At 57.9% G+C, this 19,277-nt stretch overlaps 1 protein-coding gene across 1 annotated transcript in view; it reads left to right on the top strand.

The window, feature by feature from the left end:
• The window catches only part of HYDIN (HYDIN axonemal central pair apparatus protein), a 273,502-nt gene that overhangs the window by 214,353 nt on the left and 39,872 nt on the right, over window positions 1-19,277 (top strand). Inside the window, exons 40-55 of the mRNA XM_055145713.1 lie at window positions 1,747-1,920; window positions 2,546-2,742; window positions 4,147-4,284; window positions 6,028-6,211; window positions 6,680-6,821; window positions 6,917-7,079; window positions 7,653-8,270; window positions 9,714-9,932; window positions 11,137-11,351; window positions 11,526-11,708; window positions 12,501-12,620; window positions 13,880-14,039; window positions 14,147-14,319; window positions 14,735-14,933; window positions 15,274-15,373; window positions 16,880-16,979. Of these exons, the coding sequence (XP_055001688.1) occupies window positions 1,747-1,920; window positions 2,546-2,742; window positions 4,147-4,284; window positions 6,028-6,211; window positions 6,680-6,821; window positions 6,917-7,079; window positions 7,653-8,270; window positions 9,714-9,932; window positions 11,137-11,351; window positions 11,526-11,708; window positions 12,501-12,620; window positions 13,880-14,039; window positions 14,147-14,319; window positions 14,735-14,933; window positions 15,274-15,373; window positions 16,880-16,979 (3,085 nt within the window). The remainder of the gene's footprint in view (window positions 1-1,746; window positions 1,921-2,545; window positions 2,743-4,146; window positions 4,285-6,027; window positions 6,212-6,679; window positions 6,822-6,916; window positions 7,080-7,652; window positions 8,271-9,713; window positions 9,933-11,136; window positions 11,352-11,525; window positions 11,709-12,500; window positions 12,621-13,879; window positions 14,040-14,146; window positions 14,320-14,734; window positions 14,934-15,273; window positions 15,374-16,879; window positions 16,980-19,277) is intronic.

Raw genomic sequence — 19,277 nt, 5'->3', positions numbered from 1 at the left:
ACTACTTCCAGAATAAATGGAGGCTGCAGAGAGAGCACAGGGATTTAGGCTCCTGCCTCACGCGCATCCTACCCCAGTTCCACCCACAGCACAACTACATACGGTCCCCAGGCACCACCAGGAGTGATCCCTGAGCACAGAGTCAGGAGTAAGCTGGAAGCACCGCTGGGTGTGGCCTAAAACAAAGAGGCAAAAAGTAGCTAAATCACTCAGTGCAGGGCCCTGGTGAATTAGGCCCCAGCACGCTGGTGCAGTTCTCTCTCACTGCTATGGGAGTTCCAAGTGCATAGCTGCCTTGTTCACAGTAGCTGATGGGTGCACGGCCCACCTGTGTGCGGGCGGATGAATGGACCAAGTACGACACAATGAGATATAACTCCGCCTTCAAAGGAAAGCAGGGGTTCATCTCTATAGGTGAGCAAATGATGGATTCTTTTTCTATCTACAATTCTGGATTTTCTGCTTGACTTTTTTTTGGGGGGGGTCACACTTGGCGATGCACAAAGGTTATTTCTGGTTCATGCACTCAGTAATTACTCCTGGCGTTGCTTGGGGGACCACATGGGATGCTGGGAATCGAACCCTGGTCAGTCATGTGTAAGGAAAACACCCTACCCACTGTGCTATCGCTCCAGCCCCAACTTGACTTTTAGATGAGCAAGCACTTTGGAATAAAGGTAAACGCACATTAATCTTTTAACAAAAATAGCCTTCCCGTTAGACTCAGACACAGGGAGACCTAGAGGATATGTAAAGCTCACTTTTTAAAATTTTTCTTTTGGGGTCACACCTGACTGTACTCAGGGCTTACTCCTAGCTCAGTGCTCAGGAATTACTTCTGGAGGGGATCAGGGGATTGTATGGGGTGCCGGGGATCGACAATGGATGGGCCTTGAGCAAGACAAGCACCCTGCCCCTGTACTCGTTTCAGCCCCCGAAAAACTCACTTTTTTTAATCTTGTTATACTTCTTTTAAGTTTGTTTCTTTTTTTACACAGCTACAAAGCTGTTCCTGATAGTTTTTAGTCATACAATGTTCCATCACCCATCCCTCCACAAGTGTACACTTCCCACCACTGATGTCCCCTGTATCCCCACTGCCCCCTGCAGCCTGGCAGGCACTTCTCTCTCTCTCTCTCTCTCTCTCTCTCTCTCTCTCTCTCTCTCTCTCTCTCTCTCTCTCTCTCTCTTTCTCTCTCTCTCTCTCTCTCCCCCTCTCTCCCTCTCTCCCTCTCTTTCCCTCTCTCTTTCTCTCTCTCACCCTCTCTCCCTCTCCCTCTCTCTCTCACACACACACTCACACACTCACACACACTCTCTGTGTGTCTATGTGTCTGTGTATGTCTTTCTCTCTGTCTCTGTCTCTCTTACACACACACACATGCATACATATATTCTTGTGTCTGTCTGTCTCTCTCTTTTTCTCTCACACACACACTCACTCACACACTCACACATACTCTGTCCGTGTGTCTATGTGTCTGTGTGTGTCTTTCTGTCTCTGTCTCTCTCACACACACATGCATACACATACTCTGTGCCTGTCTATCTGTCTGTCTCTGTCTCTCTGTTTCTCTCTCTCCTCCTCCTCTTCCTCCTCTTCCTCCTCCTCCTCCAGGTTGCTCACAGCCCCAGGCGAGACCTGGAACAGAGCCCTTGCAGAGACCCCGTCCTAGAGGCTGCCCCTGCCCGGGCCTCTGGGCAAATGAGAGCCCTGGCGCTGAAGCCCCTGAGCTTTCTCTACAGGCAAGACAGCCACGGCCATCAACCTGGCCAAGTACTACAACGCGGCCTGCCTAAACATCGACTCCATCATGCTGGATGCCATCTGCGACAGCAGCAGCTTCCCGGGCATCCGGGCCCGCGAGCTCTGCATCCGGGCCGCCATCGAGCAGGCCCTGAAGGAAGGAGAGGAGTCGGGTAGGAGCCAGGGCCCCGGGCTTTCTGGGACCAGGCGGTCAGCTCCCCTCTCCTCTCTTGCTCCCCCAGAGTTGCGCACAGCCCAGTGGACAGCGAACTCGGGCCGCCCTCTCCACCCAGGGCCTTCCTGTGGGAGGGAGGGGAGTGTCGGGGCAGCAGCCCAGCAGGGGGGTTGTGGGGGAGTCAGGAGGAAAGTTGGCTCCTAAGGGCAGCCGGAGGCAGAAACAGCCATGGGAGAATACTGGCAGGAGTGGCCTCATTCCCACGGGAGGGAGCCGGGAGCAGGCGGGCTTCAAAGTGAGAGTTCCGAGCCTCATAGTCAGAAGAAGCCTGTGTGGCTCAAATCCGAGAGGAGCACTGATGGTGGAGGACACTCAGGGACTTGGGGGGCAGGAGGACGGCTGCCCGCTTCCTGGGAAACACGTGGATGCGGAATACCTGCCCGCTTCCTGGGAAACACGTGGATGAGGAATACAGTGACTAGAGCGTTGTCTGCTGGAGGCTGGGGTGGGTCGGGGGGATGGGGGGGGGGGACAGAAAGGAGCCTGGAGGCCTGTGGGCCCCGGCCAGTCACGCTGCAGGCCCCGCTGTGGCCTCTCACACGAGCCGGCTCTCTCGCCCCTAGCCCAGGAGGCCACCTCGGGGCAAACGCGGCTGAGCAGCGAGACGCTGGGCAAGCTGACGTCAGAAACCACGCTGGCGGCGCTGGACGGCAAGGGCAAGCCGGTGCGCGGGAGCGTGCTGCTCAACAAGGGCAAGGCCGACAGCCACGGCTCGGGCTCCCAGAAGCAGCACCACATGCACTCCTCCGACACCCCGCAGGTGCGCCCCGCCCCCCCGTGCCTTTGCGTGTCGGACCCGGGGCGAGGGGGTGCTGCAGGGGCTGCAGGTCAAAGCCTCCTGCCCGGGAAGCTGCGCGTTCGCACGCGGCGGCAGAGACGCGCCACCCAAGGTGCCTGCACAGTACGGGGAGCACTGTCGGGACGCACCCTAACAGCAGGGGAAAGCTGAGGATGGAGCCCCAAGTAGGGGCCAGGGCAGTGGGGCTCCAGGGCACTCCGGAGAGTCGTAAAGAAGTCAGAAACGCCCATGGCAGACAGTGGACGGCTTCGGGACAGGCGGGACGGGACAGGGTGAAGCAAGTGTGGGCTTCTGCGGGCAGCGAAGGAGAAGGAGGGCACTGGAGTCGTTAGTGAAGCAGACCCAGGTCGAGAAAGTGTCTCCCCAGAGAGGGGAGGTGGAGGCACAAGCAGATGTTTCTGGAGACTGAGTGGGCAGTCCACCAGTGAGGGTCCGAGGGCACGGTCCACCCATGAGGACTGAGAGGGCAGTGGATGAGGCGGGAAGGGCAGGGTGGGGGCGATCAGCACAGCTCCTGGGGGTGGTCGGGGGGGCCATGAGTGCCACTGGAATCTTGAACAGGTCAGTTCCCTGCTTACTGACAGGGATCTAAGTCAGGATGGGGATCTTCCAGCTTGCTTTGGTCTAGTCTCAAGAGGCATTATCCTCACCGTCAGCAGCTAAGACACCCCCTAGGACTCCTGGAGCCCCGCCAGGCGTGAACTCTGAGCACAGTCTGGGTGGCCCCAAAATAAAATAAACTTCAGGCCCTTTATCTGCCTAAAACAAGCCAAATTGCTTCCCATAACTCAGAAGAAACTCAGAATCCTTGCCTGGGCTGTGTGGGCCAGTGCGCCTCGGCTGATTATCGTGACTGACCTGGCTGTGTCAGTCCCTCGGCTCATTCGAGGGGCACCCATGCTCCCCTCCCCCAGTGCACACCTGAGGAAGTGGGGTCACTGCTCCTTTGGGGGAGTCTCCTGCACCCACATCCCTCGAGGTGCTGTTCTCTGCCAGCCACAGCCCGCGCCCTCTATGCCTCGCACCCCCCGGGCACTCAGAGCTGCTGAACCAATGTCGCCACTTGTGGGTGCAGGTGTTGCTTCTGTCCAGGTCATTTGAGCACAAGGACCCAGGACAGAACAGTCCTGGTTTTGCCTGTCGTTGTACTCCTGGTGCTTAGTAGGTGCTCAGTAAACATCCAAGGGGTGGATGAACAAAGGCCCACGCTTGGTCTGTGTCTGTCCATGCCCCTGTGTTCCCACTGGAAACTTGCAGCAGCTCTTTGAGGAAGATATTTCCTCGCACAGAGAGTGTGGTGTCCCCAGGGTCACATAGCTTGGGGGACCAGACTGGACTCACCTTCCGCTCCTTCTACCCCCACAGATCTCCTCCAGCCCCCTCCCCTTAGGCCCCACGCAGCGCCGGCTCAGCGTCAGCACCAGCATCGGCGGCGAAACGGGGCTCATGAGCTGCGTGCTCCCAGAGGAGCTGTTCGTCCAGATCCTGTCCGATCGCCTCGAGGTGCGTGCGCCCCAGGGCCAGAGCCCCAGGCTAAGCCCCTGCCACTCAGGACCCCAGGGTCTTGGCAAGGAAGGGTGCTGGCTCGACAGTCACTGGCTCGACTTCCAGAGGGCCCTGTGCATTCCATGCCCACCTCAGCCAGCTGCTGCCAGCTCCCTGCCTTCCTCAAGGAGCCGCGGGAAACGTTTCCAGGCTCCACACCCAGTCAGGGGACAGCCCTGGAGTGGATGTGACAGACTTTAAGGCAGAGGCCTCGTAAGTTTGAACTGAATGTGATTCAAGGTAGTGTATTTTGTCGTTACGTCAGAAGGGCAGATGATGAGGGCCAAGGTCAAACAATTGCCTTACTTATGTGAGGCCATTGGTTCGATCCCTGATACTGTGTGGACCCCTGAGCACTGCTATGGGAGTGGGAACAATATAAACCCATCAGTAATAAAGAAAGGAGCATATAATCAATTGGTCTGAAAAGCACAATTACAGTTCTACACAAAAGGTGTGTGGGATGGAAAACACATAGTGCAAAGGCCCAGGTGAGCTGTTGCTTTGACTAGCAGTCTAGTTTTTTTAAGTTTTCTTCAGGTTGTTCTGATTATTTGACACTGTATGCTGCTTTTTTTTTTCTTTTTGGGTCACACGTGGCGGATGCACAGGGGTCACTCCTGGCTCATGTACTCAGGTATCACCCCTGGCGGTGCTCAGAGGACCATATGGGATGCTGGGATTCGAACCCGGGTCGGCCACGTGCAAGGCAAACACCCTACCCGCTGTGCTACCGCTCCAGCCCCTGTATGCTACTCTTAAAGCCAGACTCACAGCAGCTGTTCGGACTGAGAATGGTTTTCGCATGGGTGTTGGGTTAACAAAACTAAGCTCAGAGGCTCTGGGGCTGGCCGGGCAGCTCTTACTGGACCTCGGCTACGTTTGCAGAGCTCTCGCTGGGGCCGCCCTCCCTCTGCAGGACAGCTGACCCACACCCTGTTTCCGATTTAACATGTTGTTGCTGGCCTGGAGTTGCCGTTAGTTAAATCCCATTCAAGTGCGAGCCACCAGGGGTCCGCACATGTTGGACAGAACAAAGATGGACTTTGAGGTTCCCAGAAGAGGAGGGGTGGCTCCTGCGGGGTTTCCTGGTGCTGTGGGATGTTTTCATGGGGGGGGGGCCTGTTTCGGGCACCCAGATTGAAAGCCGAGAACCTGGCAAAACCCACCATCTGCCAGAAGCCGAGTGAGACAGGAACTAAACCTGCGCCTGTGTCCTCTCCCGGCCCCTGCCTCAGCAACTCCGGAGTGGCCGCCACCACACTCCCCTGGCCAGGCTCCCCGGCTCTCTTACCAGACCTGCAGCAGCACTAAGAAAGAGGCCGATGGCGCAGCAGGCACTGCCCTGGATGCCGGTTGTCCCCCACACGAGGAATCCTGTTATCCTCCGAATGGAAACGATATATCCTCTGGGGGGTGCTGATATGACCATGGGAGGTATTTGTGATACGACGCTGTGAGGACCGGTCAGGCAGTTTTCTCTTCCTCTTGCTTTGTGATGACACCGTTAGTGCAGGAGGAGCCTAAGGGCAACTCCTCAGGGCAGCAGGCCCCGGGCAGCGCCCAGCACGACACAGGCCACTCAGCTCACCTCCCTGTGAGCCGTCCCAGCAGGACGGGGGCTCACTGGCTGTCCCGGGAGGCTGTGCTGGCTGTCCCTGCAGGACGGGGGCGTGCTGACTCTGCTTGCCCTGCTTTCAGCTGAGCGACTGCTACCGAGGGGTGGTGTTTAACAGCCTGGAGACCCTCTTCTCCCGCAACATGACAAGCACCCTCCACTCCCTGCTGAAGGCCATCGGCAACCGGGAGCACATCTACCTGCTCAACATGGCCCAGGACTACACGGTCATGAAGGCACAGGAGAAAGCCAAGAAAGAGCAAGAAGGCAAAGCCCCACTCTGCCTGGTCTCCTGACCCTTCCAGAGCCATTATTATGGGCGAGAGGGAGAGGGGAGGGCGCACTCATAGTGGTGTTGAGGGATGATGTGGAGCTGGGGACCAAATTGGGGCTCCCACACACAGATGCTCCAGCGCTCTAAGCTGTCTCTGCCCCGACCCTCCCTCTCAGCAGAGCTTCCAGGGGCAGTGACCGTATCTCAGGGCTGGGAGCCCTGAAAACTCAGAGGCAGTCGCCCCCCCCCCCCCCGTTTGATCACAATATTCATATCATCATAAAATTTTAAAAGTGCAGGTGAGGTGGGGTGGGCTGTGGATGTACAGATGTGACCACAGCAAGGAGCCAGGCGGATGCAGAAAGTCCCCGCCCAGACGGGGCGACCAGTGGTCACAGACCCTCCGCACTGGGGACCCGCAGCCCGGCCCACCTTCATGCCTGCCCCCCACACCCCTGCAGAGAACAAGCGCAGGGAGGAGCTGGAGAAGGAGAAGGAGCGGCTGCAGAGCATGGACGAGGACGAGTACGATGCCATGACGGAGGAGGAGAAGGCCATCTTCAACCGGGAGGTGCAGCAGGCACTCCGGGAGAGGAAGAAAAGGTGGGCGCCAGGGAAGTGGGTGTGACCCCGGGAGGCTTGGGCAGAGGCTGCGGGGCGGGGAGGGCAGCGCAGACCCCTTTCCCTCCTTGGCTCAGGGAGCTGGAGAGGCTGGCGAAGGAGCAGCACGAGAAGAAGCTGCAGCAGGAGCTGGAGCGGCAGAAGGAAGAAGACGAGCTCCGGCGGAGGATCAAAAAGGCCAAGCCCCCGGGGAAGGAGGAAGTGCAGCCCAAGAAGTCACATGCCACGGTCAGCCGCCAGGTAGCGTCCCCTGCGGGGGGCACCCTGCCCCAGCACAGTGGCCTCACCCTGTGCAAAGAGTGCTGGGGGGAGCGCTGCTCTCCGCCCTACCTGTGCTTGGGGCCTGCTCGCCCACCCCGTCACCCACGGTGTGACAGATACACAGGGGGCAGAGACCACGAATGCCCACCCACGGTGCCCCGGGGGAGCGACCTCCACCCTCGCCCTGCTGCTGTAACCAAGAGAGACCCCAAAGCCGGTGCTCAGTGCCCGACCGCAATGGAGAAAGGTGCTCACGAGTGTCTGTGACCGCCCCTGCCCCATGCCTGGGTAAGAATCAGACACAGCCAAGATTTACTGCGGCCAGACTAGAGCAACAGGACAGTGGTTCGGGCATGTACCCTGCATGTGACCAGTCCCATCCCGGGCATTCCATATAGTGCCCGGAGCCTGCCAGGAGTCAGCCCTGGGCATCACCGGGTGTGTCCCCACCCCATACCCAGCTCCTGCAGGACCCCTCCCCAGGGCCCCCTCCCCCGACCCCTTTGGTGCTTAGACCCCTGTTCTTCCCCTCTTGGCCTTCTTGTACCCTAGGGTCTTTCTTTTTCTCGGCCTGAGGCCAAGGCCGAGCTGCTGGAAAGAAAAGCCTCTATCCGGGAGCAGACCCAGCCTGAGAAGGAGGATCCGAACAAGAAGAAAAAGGAGGCCAACCTGGGAATCCCTCAGGCCCCCGAGCCGGAGGACAGCGAAGGCGACCTCTCCAAGGACACCGACAGGTCCGTGGCCCAGAGATTCAAGGACTATGAGCTCACGCTGAAGGACATCCAGGGCCTGCTGCTCTACTGGGACCGCAAGCAGCGCTTGCTCCTGCAGCACACGGGCGTCGAGGACTCAGCGCACGAGCCCGACGACCAGAGGCAGGTGCCCACGGGCGGCCGCAAGGGCCGCAAGGACCGGGACCGCGAGCGCGCCGAGAAGGCCGAGAAGGAGCGCGCCGAGAAGGAGCGCCAGGAGCGCGAGAAGGCCGAGCGCGAGCGCCTGGAGAAGCTGCGCATCCCGGACAAGGACAGCGACGGCTGGGACGAGGGCGAGGAGGACCACGAGGGCAAGAAGGACCTGGGCGTGCCTTTCATCAACATCCCCATGCCCGACCCCGAGGGCGTGAACTGGAAGCAGGCCCTGGAGAACGAGCGGCTGCCCAGAGCAGAGCAGGTCGGGACGCTGCGCGCGGGGAGGGGCCCCGCAGAGGGCGGGGACGGGCCGCACGGGAGAATGGTGGCCTTTCGGTGCCCATCCCCCCTGCTGACCGCGCCACCCTGAAGGACTCCGTGCACCCCAGTGCAAAACCCCCCCGGGGGCAGGCTGGAGGCTCTGCGGTTGTATTTCCCGCGGCGCCCCGTCTTTTGTAGACGTTCAGGGGTCACTCAGTTCAGTTTTGAGGACAAAAGCAGGTGGCAGGCAGGGACCACAGCGCTACTTCCAGCCTTCGAACCAAGATGCAGCATATAGTAAAGCATGGTGTGACAGGGGACTGGGGGCGTCATGGGCCTTATGTGTTTTCTAATTCTCTGCCTCCGGTCAGCTTCAGTTTGGGGACCATTATATTTTTTCTAGAAATGTGATTTTTGAAAAAGTGTATTTTTTTTCTCTTTCATACTCTAGCCAAGAGTATGGTCTTTGTTTTACACTTTTCACACTGCAAGCCATAGTTTAGACTGTTCTAGAAAGACTCCCAGACCCTATTAACTTCATGGTACAGGTCTTTCATCTCTGCCCCCCACCCCACTCTTCCCCCCCCTCAGCCTGAGCTGGGCATTTCCTCCAGCGGTGCAGTATCACGGCTGTCAGGAAGCCTCTGTGGCTGTGGTGAGAAGCCCAGGGCCACTGGGGGTCATTTATCTCGGGGTCACAGAAGGTTCCTCGGGTGTTCTAGAACATTCGCCTCATGCTGCTGTTACAGCGACCTTGGCAGCACCTGCTTCCTCTGAGGGTTCAGGTGCTTCTGGGAACTTTGCTCCTAAATTCTTCAAACCCTCCTGTGAAGAATGCTCCCTCTGAACCGCAGAAGATGGGGAGAATGATTTCTAGAAATACATTTTTTTCCCTCTCCCAAGGTGGTTCTTTTGGCTTCTCTCTTCGTGGCCATCTTTTGCCTCAGTCCCAGAAGCTCAGAAGCTTTGCTTCTCTCTTTCCCCCTTTGCTACAGCTGACCTACTCCAAGTCCAATATTTCTTTACCTTTGAAGGGGAAGAAGAAATTAAGATAAAGTTAAAATTAAGTTAGATGGAAGCTCTCTGACCTAGAGACATCATACCCGTTGGCCTTGGAAGTGAGCAGCGGGCCACCCACATGCCCTGTGAGGGCTGGGACCCCCTGTCCTGAGGAGGTCACGCCCAGCAGCCAAGACAGACAGCAGTCTGACAGGGCTATGATAGAAGCAAGGCAGCAGGAAGCCTGCAGCAGGTGCCTTCTCCCGGTCAGGGTTCTGGGAGAGCTGGATCAGGGCCCACCCCACACCCCTTCCCTGGACCCCCTGGTGGCTCTGGCAGCTGCCATCTGAATGACAGGTGGGCAGATCTGAAGCGCCCGGGCTCTCTGGGAAGCGATTGGACGCAGCCGGTGTCCGGAGAGAAACTAACGGCCTTTCCCCCTTAGATCCTCGACCTCCTGGGCCTGGGCTCCTCGGGGCCTCCCATCCCGCCTCCGGCCTTGTTCTCCATCATCTCCTACCCCAACAAGCGGCTGCCCCTGGCCACCACCGAGACCCTCAAGCATTTTGTGTTTGTCGTCCCACCCTCCGAGGAGTCCCTCCAGGAGGACAAACGGGAGGTGGACCTGGACGTGGAGCCCACCACACCCACGGGCTCCACGAAGGTACGTGGGGCCTGGTGGCAGTCCTGCTTCCTGGGGCATCCTGTGCGGGGGTGACCCTAGGTGGCCCTCAGAATTTCCCGACTCCCCAAGAGGGTCCTGGGCGTAACTAACAGACTGTGGTCTCCCAGTTCATCCCGACCCCCGGAAGGGTCTGGGGCACTCCCCTCCTCACTCTGAAGCTCCTCTGCCAAGAAGAGGAGGGAAGCTCGTGAGGTCACCGCCACAGCCCGGTCACTGCGGCCGGACCCAGGCCAGGGGACCCAAGCAGCAGAGCAGAAATAGACAGTTTGAGGAATTAGGATGGAAAAATTGCTGCTTGGTGTAAAGTCACTGTTTGGCCACCTGGCTGGGCACAGACATAAGATTAACTCCAGGATCCTTGAAAATGTGTGGCTGAAACGTTTACCCCAGAGGAGGCAGGGAAGCCCGAGACCGCGATTTACAAGTAAGTGGGAAATCGGCCCCTGAGGTGAGTGGCGCCGTGGGCCAGCCCCTGCCACAGTCTGTCACCCCAGCTGCTTCCTCTGAAAAAGGCAATTCAAAGGGATCGTGGGCTTGGGCACGGGGTGGAGCATTCTTCACCACCTTAGGAGGGGCAGGGCTTCATCCTAGAAGGGCACACACACTTCTAGAAGGAACGATGGCATCCAAAAAGCTCCCTTCTGCCCTCCCTGGTGGGTGACACGTAACAGAAGTGGCTGAGAGCCGCACCCACCCTCCCCCGCTGAGCCTTTCCCACTAGTGATCAGGGGGTGCCTGACCCTGGCCACAGCTGGCAGCACAGCCTGGCAGTACCGCACACATAACGCCTTTAATCAGGCTCCCCGCATCATCACCGTGGGGTGCATGGGACACGGGGCGTCCCACACCCACACCCACACCTCCTCTTTAAGCCTAGCTTTCAGTCGCAGGAAATACATGAGGGCCTAGAGGAGACGCTAAATGACACCGTAAGGACAAGTCAGAACGTTCCGGGCTATGGAAGGTTCCATCAGAACACAGGTCTACGTGCTTGGGAGAGCGGGAGGGGCCCGGCCACAAAGACACTAAAGAGACAACCACGAAGCAGCCTGACCTAAGTCCCCGCGGTCAGCCTCGAGCTCTCTCTAGGGTTCCCGTCCTCCTCCGGGACCGGGCTGCCCTGCTCACACACACCAGCGGTACAGAGTTGAGTGCTGAGCCCTCCCGCTCCTTCATGCCGCAGGTCCAGGAGGACCAGAACGTCTCATCGAAGAGCAGCAAACAGAAGCAGAAGGACAAGGAGAAGCAGGAGCAACCCCGTGAAACCGCGAAGGAAAAACGCCGCCCCCAGCCCAACCGGAAGCCTGTGGCCGGGCCCTCGATGGGGAACATCCCCACCCTGTCGGACATAGACCAGAACAACCTCACCCGGCAGCAGTCCCAGGAGAAGTTCATGAGGTGGGGCCCCGACGCTGTGAACTGGAGGTGCGGCTGTGTCTGCAGCAGGCGGGGCAGGGCTGGGGGTGGGGGGCGTGCAGCCACCCTGAGCTGGGGGTCCCTCTGCCCCGCAGCAGCCCTGATGCCCCTAGGTGGTAGATGCTTCTGGCTTCAAGAGTCTGTGCTGCCCCACAGGCTGTCTCAGTTCCGGTGGATCGTGCCGGCCAATGGCGAGGTGACGCTGAGGATACACTTCTCGTCAGGTGATGTTGGCAGCTTCGACCAGACCTTAAACTTTGAGATCCTGGGGACTCACCGCCAGTACCAGCTCTACTGCAGGGGCATCTGCAGTTACCCCTACATTTGCCAAGACCCAAAGTGAGTGTGTCTGAGTCTCAGAGAAGATGGGGTGAGGGAAGGGGCGTCACAGTGAGGTTGGCCCACGGTGCCGGGGTTACTGCGTCCCCAGGAGACCCGCATCCACCCTCGGCTGAGGAGTGATGTGGTTCTCGAGATGGAGGTGGGAATTGTGTTTGGGAGTCGGATGGGGGGGTCTCCCTCCAGCCTTGAAACCTCCAATGTGGACACTGGCATGGGGCTCCACAGGCGGGGCCTCTGCGCCCCCTAAAGGCACCAGCTCTTAGCCCTGGGCGAGCGTCTATGATGCTCCCCCAAGGAGCTCAGAAGCTCACCCCCACCCTCAGGAGCCAGTTCCCCATAGGCCTCCCTGGGAGCTCTAGGGGTGCTCGCTCCCTAGGAAAGAGCTCTCTGCAAATCCTCTTTCATCTGAGGGGTGATCCCCCAAGTAGTACCCAGGAGGCCCAGGGACCCCTTTCAGAGATTGGGCCACCCAGGCAGGGCCCGAGGCTGCCCTGGGGTGATACCCTCAGTGCTTGGGGATCTTGGGGTGCTGGGAATGAACAAAGGCTCGTGCCTTATCTGGTGCTGGGCCTCGGGCCCTGGGATCTTTCTCGGTGCAAATAGGAATGGACCCCACAAAGGCCAAGTGGAGAGTCTCCTTGTCTCTGGTACCAACTGACGGTCCCTGAGCATCAGTTGGGAGACCCCTTCCCTGCCAAAAATAAAGATGCTTCCCAGGGGGCTGGTGAGTGTGGGCTGCTGTCTGGATCCTGACGGTTCATCCAGACAGATCCCCTCCCTCTCTTGAAGGGTGGTTTTCTCTGAGCGGATGCCAGACATAAAGCCCGATGAGATCATCTTCAAGAAGTACGTGATGAGCACCGAGAAGTTCTACTTTGGGCCACTGCTCTGCGGAAAATCAAGAGACAAGTAAGTTCCGTCGTTTCAAAGCCCATCTTCCTCCCGCCATGGAGACTCGGGAGAGGAGCGCGGGTTCCCCCGAGTGGACACGGCTGTGGCGAATCTGGGGCCTAAAGACCCCAGGAGTTGGGGATTGCTGTTTTCTCAGAGGGGAAGCCTGGGAGAGGAGCAGGCTGAGGTAGCATAAGGTGTATGATCAGGAGCTCACTTTGGGGTGCACTGTGTTTGGGGTGGCCAGAAGAAAGAGCAGGGACCATCTCTGCCCAAAGTGGACAGTAATGCTGCCCCCACTGGCAGGACACAGGGATAAAAGGGGGGGAATAGTAAGCTTGGGTGCAGTTGGGACACTCCGTTTATATGCTAGACAATGGCAGAGTTTTAGGGCTGCAGTGGGTGGTGTTTTCTGGAAAGAGGGCAGTTGGCAGATCAGCGTGGGACTCTCCAGGCCCTGGGGTTCCAGCCCCCAGAGGAGGGTCTGGCTCCAGCTCATGGAGTCTGGGGAGTCGACGGGACAGGAGGCCCAGAGCCCCAGAGGCCACCTCCAAGTGCTAGCAGTGGGGGTGCAGAGCCCTTGGGTGGGGGTCATGGAGTTAGGGCTCAGGAGAGATGAGCAGGCCCCCACGTGAAAACTGGGGGGCCTTAGCCAGAACTCTTTCAGAGGCAACTTCCGAGCAGTCAGCAGGAGGCAGTCATGCAGGAGTGATGCGGGCCCTTTGGGAGCAGCTGTCTGCCTGTCAGGGAGGCATGGAGCCCAGGAAGCGGCTGGTTCCTTGACTATTTAGCTACTAAAGTGGGCGGGGGGGGGGTGCCTTGAGGCCTCAGGAACAAGGAAGGACCATCGGTACAGCTCCCCAAGCTGCCCACCCCCACGGATGCTGCAGACTCTGGCTTTGCCGGAAACCCAGCGCCACCTAGCTGGGGAGCCAGAAGCTCTCAGGCAGGGGGGTGACCTGGACCCCAGAGAGTCAGGGCATGGGGGACCTGGACCCCAGAGCTCAGGATTCTGCTGTCACCATCATCGCCACCTCTTTAATGCCCACTCCTTTCCATGGCCACTGGAGCCACAGGCCTGCCTAAGAGGGACTGTCCACCCACTTGAGAGGGGAGGAGGCCACACAGCTTTGGGTGTGGGCTGTCAGGTTCCAGCCAAAGGTTTGCTGTTCTCAGCCACAAGGTCCCTGTCAGGGGGGTCCAGGCTGCCCTGCAGGACAGTCTCCGTTGCTCTAAGTCATGCTCACCTCCACCGCCCGGCGTGGCTCCCTTCCCAGGTATAAGTCACCCATATTCCCCGGCAACACGGAAACGCTGACGATCCTGAACAACTCGCCGATGCCCTCGGAAGTGTTCTTCTGCTTCCAGAATGACGTCAAGGCAAACACGTACTTCCTGGAGCCCCTGAGCATGGTCCTGAAGCCCAACGAGTCCCAGGTACGGGCACCCAGGCGGGCAGGGACCGCATTGGCCTCACTCGATGGAGGGAACCGAGGCCGGGCTGGCCGGGGCCTCACGTGGCTCCATCCCAACCCCTGCCCCAGCTGCTGCATGTGTGGGCTTACCCGACCGCCGTGGGGCTCTTCGAAGACAGCGTCGTCTGCTGCGTCAAGGAGAACCCGGAGCCCGCCATCTTCAACATTTGCTGCCAGGGCGTCCGCCCTGAACTAGAGCTGGAGCCACGGCAGCTGCACTTTGACCGGCTCCTGCTGCACAGGTCAGCGGATGAGTGGCCCAGCACGGGTCGGGGGCTTCCTCCCAGCTCTGAGTATCAGCCCACGGACAGGCCTGAGGCACTCCACCCCGAAATCAGCTGCCAAAGGAGGGTGCCCATTTGTCATTTTCTCAGGAGGACTTGCTTTGTCCCGATCCTCAAAGCAGCCCATTCCCCTAAACGGTTAAGACTCTGAAGTCAGGGTCCCCGCCAAGAGCGTGACTCAGCAGTGGTTTCTGGAAACCCCTTTCTTGTAAGCGGGGTCTCTCCCTGGGGCTGCCAGCGCTGCATCCTCCCTTCCTGCTTGACTCCCTGAGACACTAGCACAGCCCCCACAGAATTCAACAGCAGGACCTGGCGGATGGGACGGGGTGCTGGGAATCCTTGGGGCCAATGCTGTTTCCTTGGGCCTGTGCAGACGAGAAACCAAGGTGATCATACTCCGCAACATCACGCCCCTGCCTGCCTACTGGCGCGTGTCCAGCCTGGAGCACCTGGGCGAAGATTTCACCCTGCCTGTGATGCAGGGGACCATTCCCCCCAAGGCGGAGTACGGCCTGCCCGTGCACTTCCAGCCCTCCAAGCCCGTCAGCGTCAAGAAGACCATCCGCCTGGAAGTGAGGCTTCTCCTGGGCCCCCCATTGCACACACCTACACATACACATGAGCACACACCCACACATACACATACACATGAGCACCAACATGCACACAGGTAGAGGGTGTGAACCCCCAAAGTAGGCGTGCTGGACATTTTACTTCTCTGAATCGTGCCCGAGACCCCCAAAGGTCATGATGAACGATGAGCCCTCCCCCACCGCCAAGTGCCTGTGTCAGAGTAGCATCAGATATACACCAAGGCATCTGCCCTCACCTGTCCCCACACACATGACAAAGCTTGGCTTCCTGGCACCATAAGGTCTTCATCTCCCTGAACAGCATCCCTCCCCCTGACAGATCCTGGACGTGGACAACCTTGTTGGGATTGTGCAGGTGGAGAATGTCATGGTGTTTGCAGAGTCTTATGACATAGCCTTGGACATCGTCTTCCCCAAAGGTCTGTCGTCCACTGCGTGAACAGGCATTTCTTAACCATGTCCCTCAAATGTGGTCTGTTTCTCCATCGGAGGGGACACGTGGTCATGGGGAGGTGGATGGGATTTTGCACATCATACCGCCAGGGCCAGGGGGATGTTAACAATCTTGAACCTTAAGTTTCACCAGCTGGAGATGAGGAGCGTCCACTAGTGTGTGGGCAGCACGTTGAGGACTATCCCTGGAGACTACTGAGTAGTTTTCTACTGCAGCTGTCCCAAACTTAGTGGCTCACAGTGCTGCACAGTTTTCACCTCCCAGTGCTCAAGTGAGATGTCTAAACTGGTCTCACTGAGCTGAAGTCACCAGGTACCATAGGCTCCGTTCTTTCCTGGGAACTCCGGGAAGAGTCTGTCTCTGGGCCTTTCCTGGTGTCTGATGCGCCTGTGTTGGCTCCTACTCCTGTCACTCCGTCTTCAAAGCCAGCAGTGTTGAGCCAGGCCTCAGGCCGCCTCTCCCTGGTGCTCCCACTCCAGCCCCCTCTTCTGCCCGTAAGGCCTCCTGTGATTACAGGGGATCCACCCAGATTATCCAGAATAATTACCCTATTGCCAAGTGACCAGCAGATGACTAGCAAACCTTCATTTCATCTCAGACCTTAGTTCCCCTGCGTCATATAGGCAGCATAGCCACACGAGCTGCAGGGACTGGGACGTGGGCATGTGGGGTGGGGGTACTGTCTCCCCACCATGCCACCCTGCTCTCAGCACACCCTCTCTGTCCTCCTCCATACCCTGGTAGGCCTGAGAGTCATTGAATGTCAGGACCCTTCATGCCATTTTCTACTAAAGAAGCTTACTACAGCATCACCTGTTATAAAGCAAGCTTGGAAACAAACTAAATGTCCACCAATATAGAATATTATTATTATTATTATAGAGGCAATATTATAAATTATAAAAAAGCTCTATCATAGTGTATTATGCAAGAATTAGATTTATATGTAGGGGAGTTGGGGGAGGGCACACCCAACAATGTTTAGGGTTTATTCCTGCCTCTGTGCTCAGGGATCACTCCTGGCAGTACTCAGGGGACTACAAGGGGTACCAGATATCGACCCCGCGTGTGCCAAAGGCCCTACCAGCTGTACTCTCTCTCTGGCCCCAAGACCATATCCCTTAAGAGCTTCTTAGTTATGGGAGGAAATGCCTACGTAATGCAGAGTGAAACAATGAAATTTATATGTAATAGCCCAACTCTGTAGACTGTATACTTGAGACCCTAAAAAAAAAAATCTCCTAGAGGTCTCAGCTCAGCGGATGCCTGGGAGGGAGGGCAGAGGCCGGGGACCAAAGCCTGAGCGCGGACGCTGCCCAGTGTCTGCCGTGTGCTTGCTGTGTCTCCCGCCAAGGTGTCGCCTTGCCGCCGTGTCTTCAGTGAATGACTTCTGGGGAGTTGGCCCCGGGCCTCCCCTGTGAGGTCAGCAGATTGTCCCCCTCTCCTCCCCACCTGTCCCTGGCCTCTGCAGGAGCAGATGGTGGGCTCGATTTTGGGACGGTGAAGGTGATGGAGGACGTGAGGCAGCTGCTGCTGCTGAAGAACCGTGGGAAGTACGAGATCATGTTCAGGTAAACTGAGGCCGCAGGGCTGGGGTCCCGCATGCCCGAGTCCATGGAGAACAGGGTTACGGGACAGAGTGTTTAGAATTAGGGAGGGCTCGGGCAGAGCTCAGTGGGCTGAGCACAGACTTTGCAGGCAGACCTGCCCACCCCACCCCACCCCGAGCACTGGGCTAGGAGGAGCCAGCTCCCTGAGGACATCCGGGTGTGGCCCCAGACCCGCCCAGAGTATGATTGTTTAGTCTCTCCTGGCTTCCAATGAGTAGAGCTCCCACTGCAACTGTGAAAGGCCTGAGGTTTTCACTTTGCTCTCAACTCCACGACTGCAGGGCCGCTGAGGCTGAGTGAGCCTGGACCCCCAGAGCTGGGGGAGGGGTGGGAGGAGGAGACACAGGGTGAGAGCTGGCTGCCCCCTGCTCTCCCGCCCTCTGTTCGGCTCCCCCTGGCCTGTGTGCTGGCCTCTGACACAGATTTCCCGGGAAGGGGCTGGAGAAGTGACCCCAAGCAGCCCCGAGTACATCCCCTGGCACGGCCTGCCCTGCCCAAGGACCACTGAGGAAAACCCCGCCCCCAGGCAATAGGTTTTATGGAAGTAAAGCATTTTCCGATTTTTCTCTTTGAAATTTAGGATGCATGAATAGTGTCCCCCAACGTGGCCTGGTGGCCTCCAGCTCCAACTTGTGTCCCCACTGATGGACTAGAAATGAGCTGCCCAGTGGGGGATTCCTCAGAGGGTGTCACGCCGCCTTCCAGGGCCCTCTATTTCTCTGAAAGTTCCTGCCTCCCCCAGAATGCTGTGACAATGACAAGGGGACTTGCCCCTGGCAGCTTTGGGAGAGATCTGGGTACTCTGTGGCCGTTCCAGCTAAAATGATGCTGGAATGAGAGCCCCCCCCGCCCCCACAACTACATCCGTTAGAGCCGGAAACTGAGATGGGTGTCAGTAGGAGCTGAGGAAATCTTGCATGGGGGCACATCCCTTGCGTTCTCGAGGCCGCGAGTGTGGCCCCTGGCATGGCTGAGGAAACCCCTCGGGAAACTGGTCACTTTGGTGCCGGTGGAAGTTTGCTGGCTCTGTTTCAGATCACGACCATGTTAGTGCTGCTTTATTAGTTTGCAAGAAATGGGGACCCCTGGTCTTGGAAGCACGAACCTGAAGGTTCACTGAAGGGAGGTGAGGAAGTGCTGGCACCCTGCAGGCAGCCGTAGAACCCCGGGCCTCCCCGGAGCCTGGCATGCCACTGAGTTCCCGAAGTAGCCCTAGCTCTAGCTCAGTTCCCTGCTCCTGGCCCAGGTCACTGCATTCCAATTTGCTGGCTCCACCTTCTGGCTGGAGAACCTCACCCCCAAAAGCCAGGGCCTTCCTTTCCAAGCCCCTGTCATGCAGCCCCCACCCCACTAACTTACCTCCCAGGTACCTCCTGGTTTGGCATCGCTGTCCCCCTCTTCACACAGCCTTTAGCCTCAGATTGGGGGGAGGGGGGTGTGGCCGAATATGTAGCTGAATGGGAGGGGCTGGCGGGGTGGGGGGATGAGGGGAGGAGAACCAGTCTTGCGCTGAAGCCTTGGGGCCAGGGTGTGGCTGGTGCAGGCAGGGCATGGGCCTTGCATAACTGAGCCCGTTCTCAGGGATTTCACAGGATGTTTTCCAAATGCTCTAGGGTAGAGTACTGGCCAAAAGGGGTGTAACATTCAAATGTGCCATAGTTTAGGAATTTCCAGGAAAATTATAGAAATCTAACAACTCCCCCAGTGCTGCTGAGGGTGACCCAGGTGTCCCCAGCACTCAAGGGCCCAAGCAACACTGCATCCTCATACCCTGGTACTGAGCCATTGGCCCAGTTGGCCAAGAATCACCAGTGGAGTCCCAGGACCTTCTGAGCACCGCTTGGGAGCACCTATACACACACATACATGCACATGCACACACACGCACCCCAATGAAAACCTACTTGGCTTAATGCTTAGAGAATATTTATAAATGAACTTAATGTATCAGAACAGATTTCCTTGTCTTAAAAATAGGAAATCTTATTGGGGAAGTGGGAGAACATGGCAATATTTTTTTTAATGTATCAATGCTAATGCAGCAGGTAAGGCATAGCCAGCCCAAGTTCAATTCCCAGTACCTCATATGACCTCCAGGAGTTAACTCCTGAGCTCAAAGCCAAAAATTAGCCCTGATTACAACCAGGTATGGACCCCAAACAACAATAAATTAAAGTTGCAAAGCTAAAATCATTTGAGAGCGGGAGAGATGGCAGGAGCTAAGGTGTTTGCCTCCATATGAGACCCCAAGTCAATTCC

Source organism: Sorex araneus, chromosome 8 (assembly GCF_027595985.1).
Source record: "Sorex araneus isolate mSorAra2 chromosome 8, mSorAra2.pri, whole genome shotgun sequence".
NCBI lineage: Eukaryota > Metazoa > Chordata > Mammalia > Eulipotyphla > Soricidae > Sorex > Sorex araneus.
Note: the sequence above shows the minus strand (reverse complement) of the source record. Positions and strands in the feature narration are given on the sequence as shown.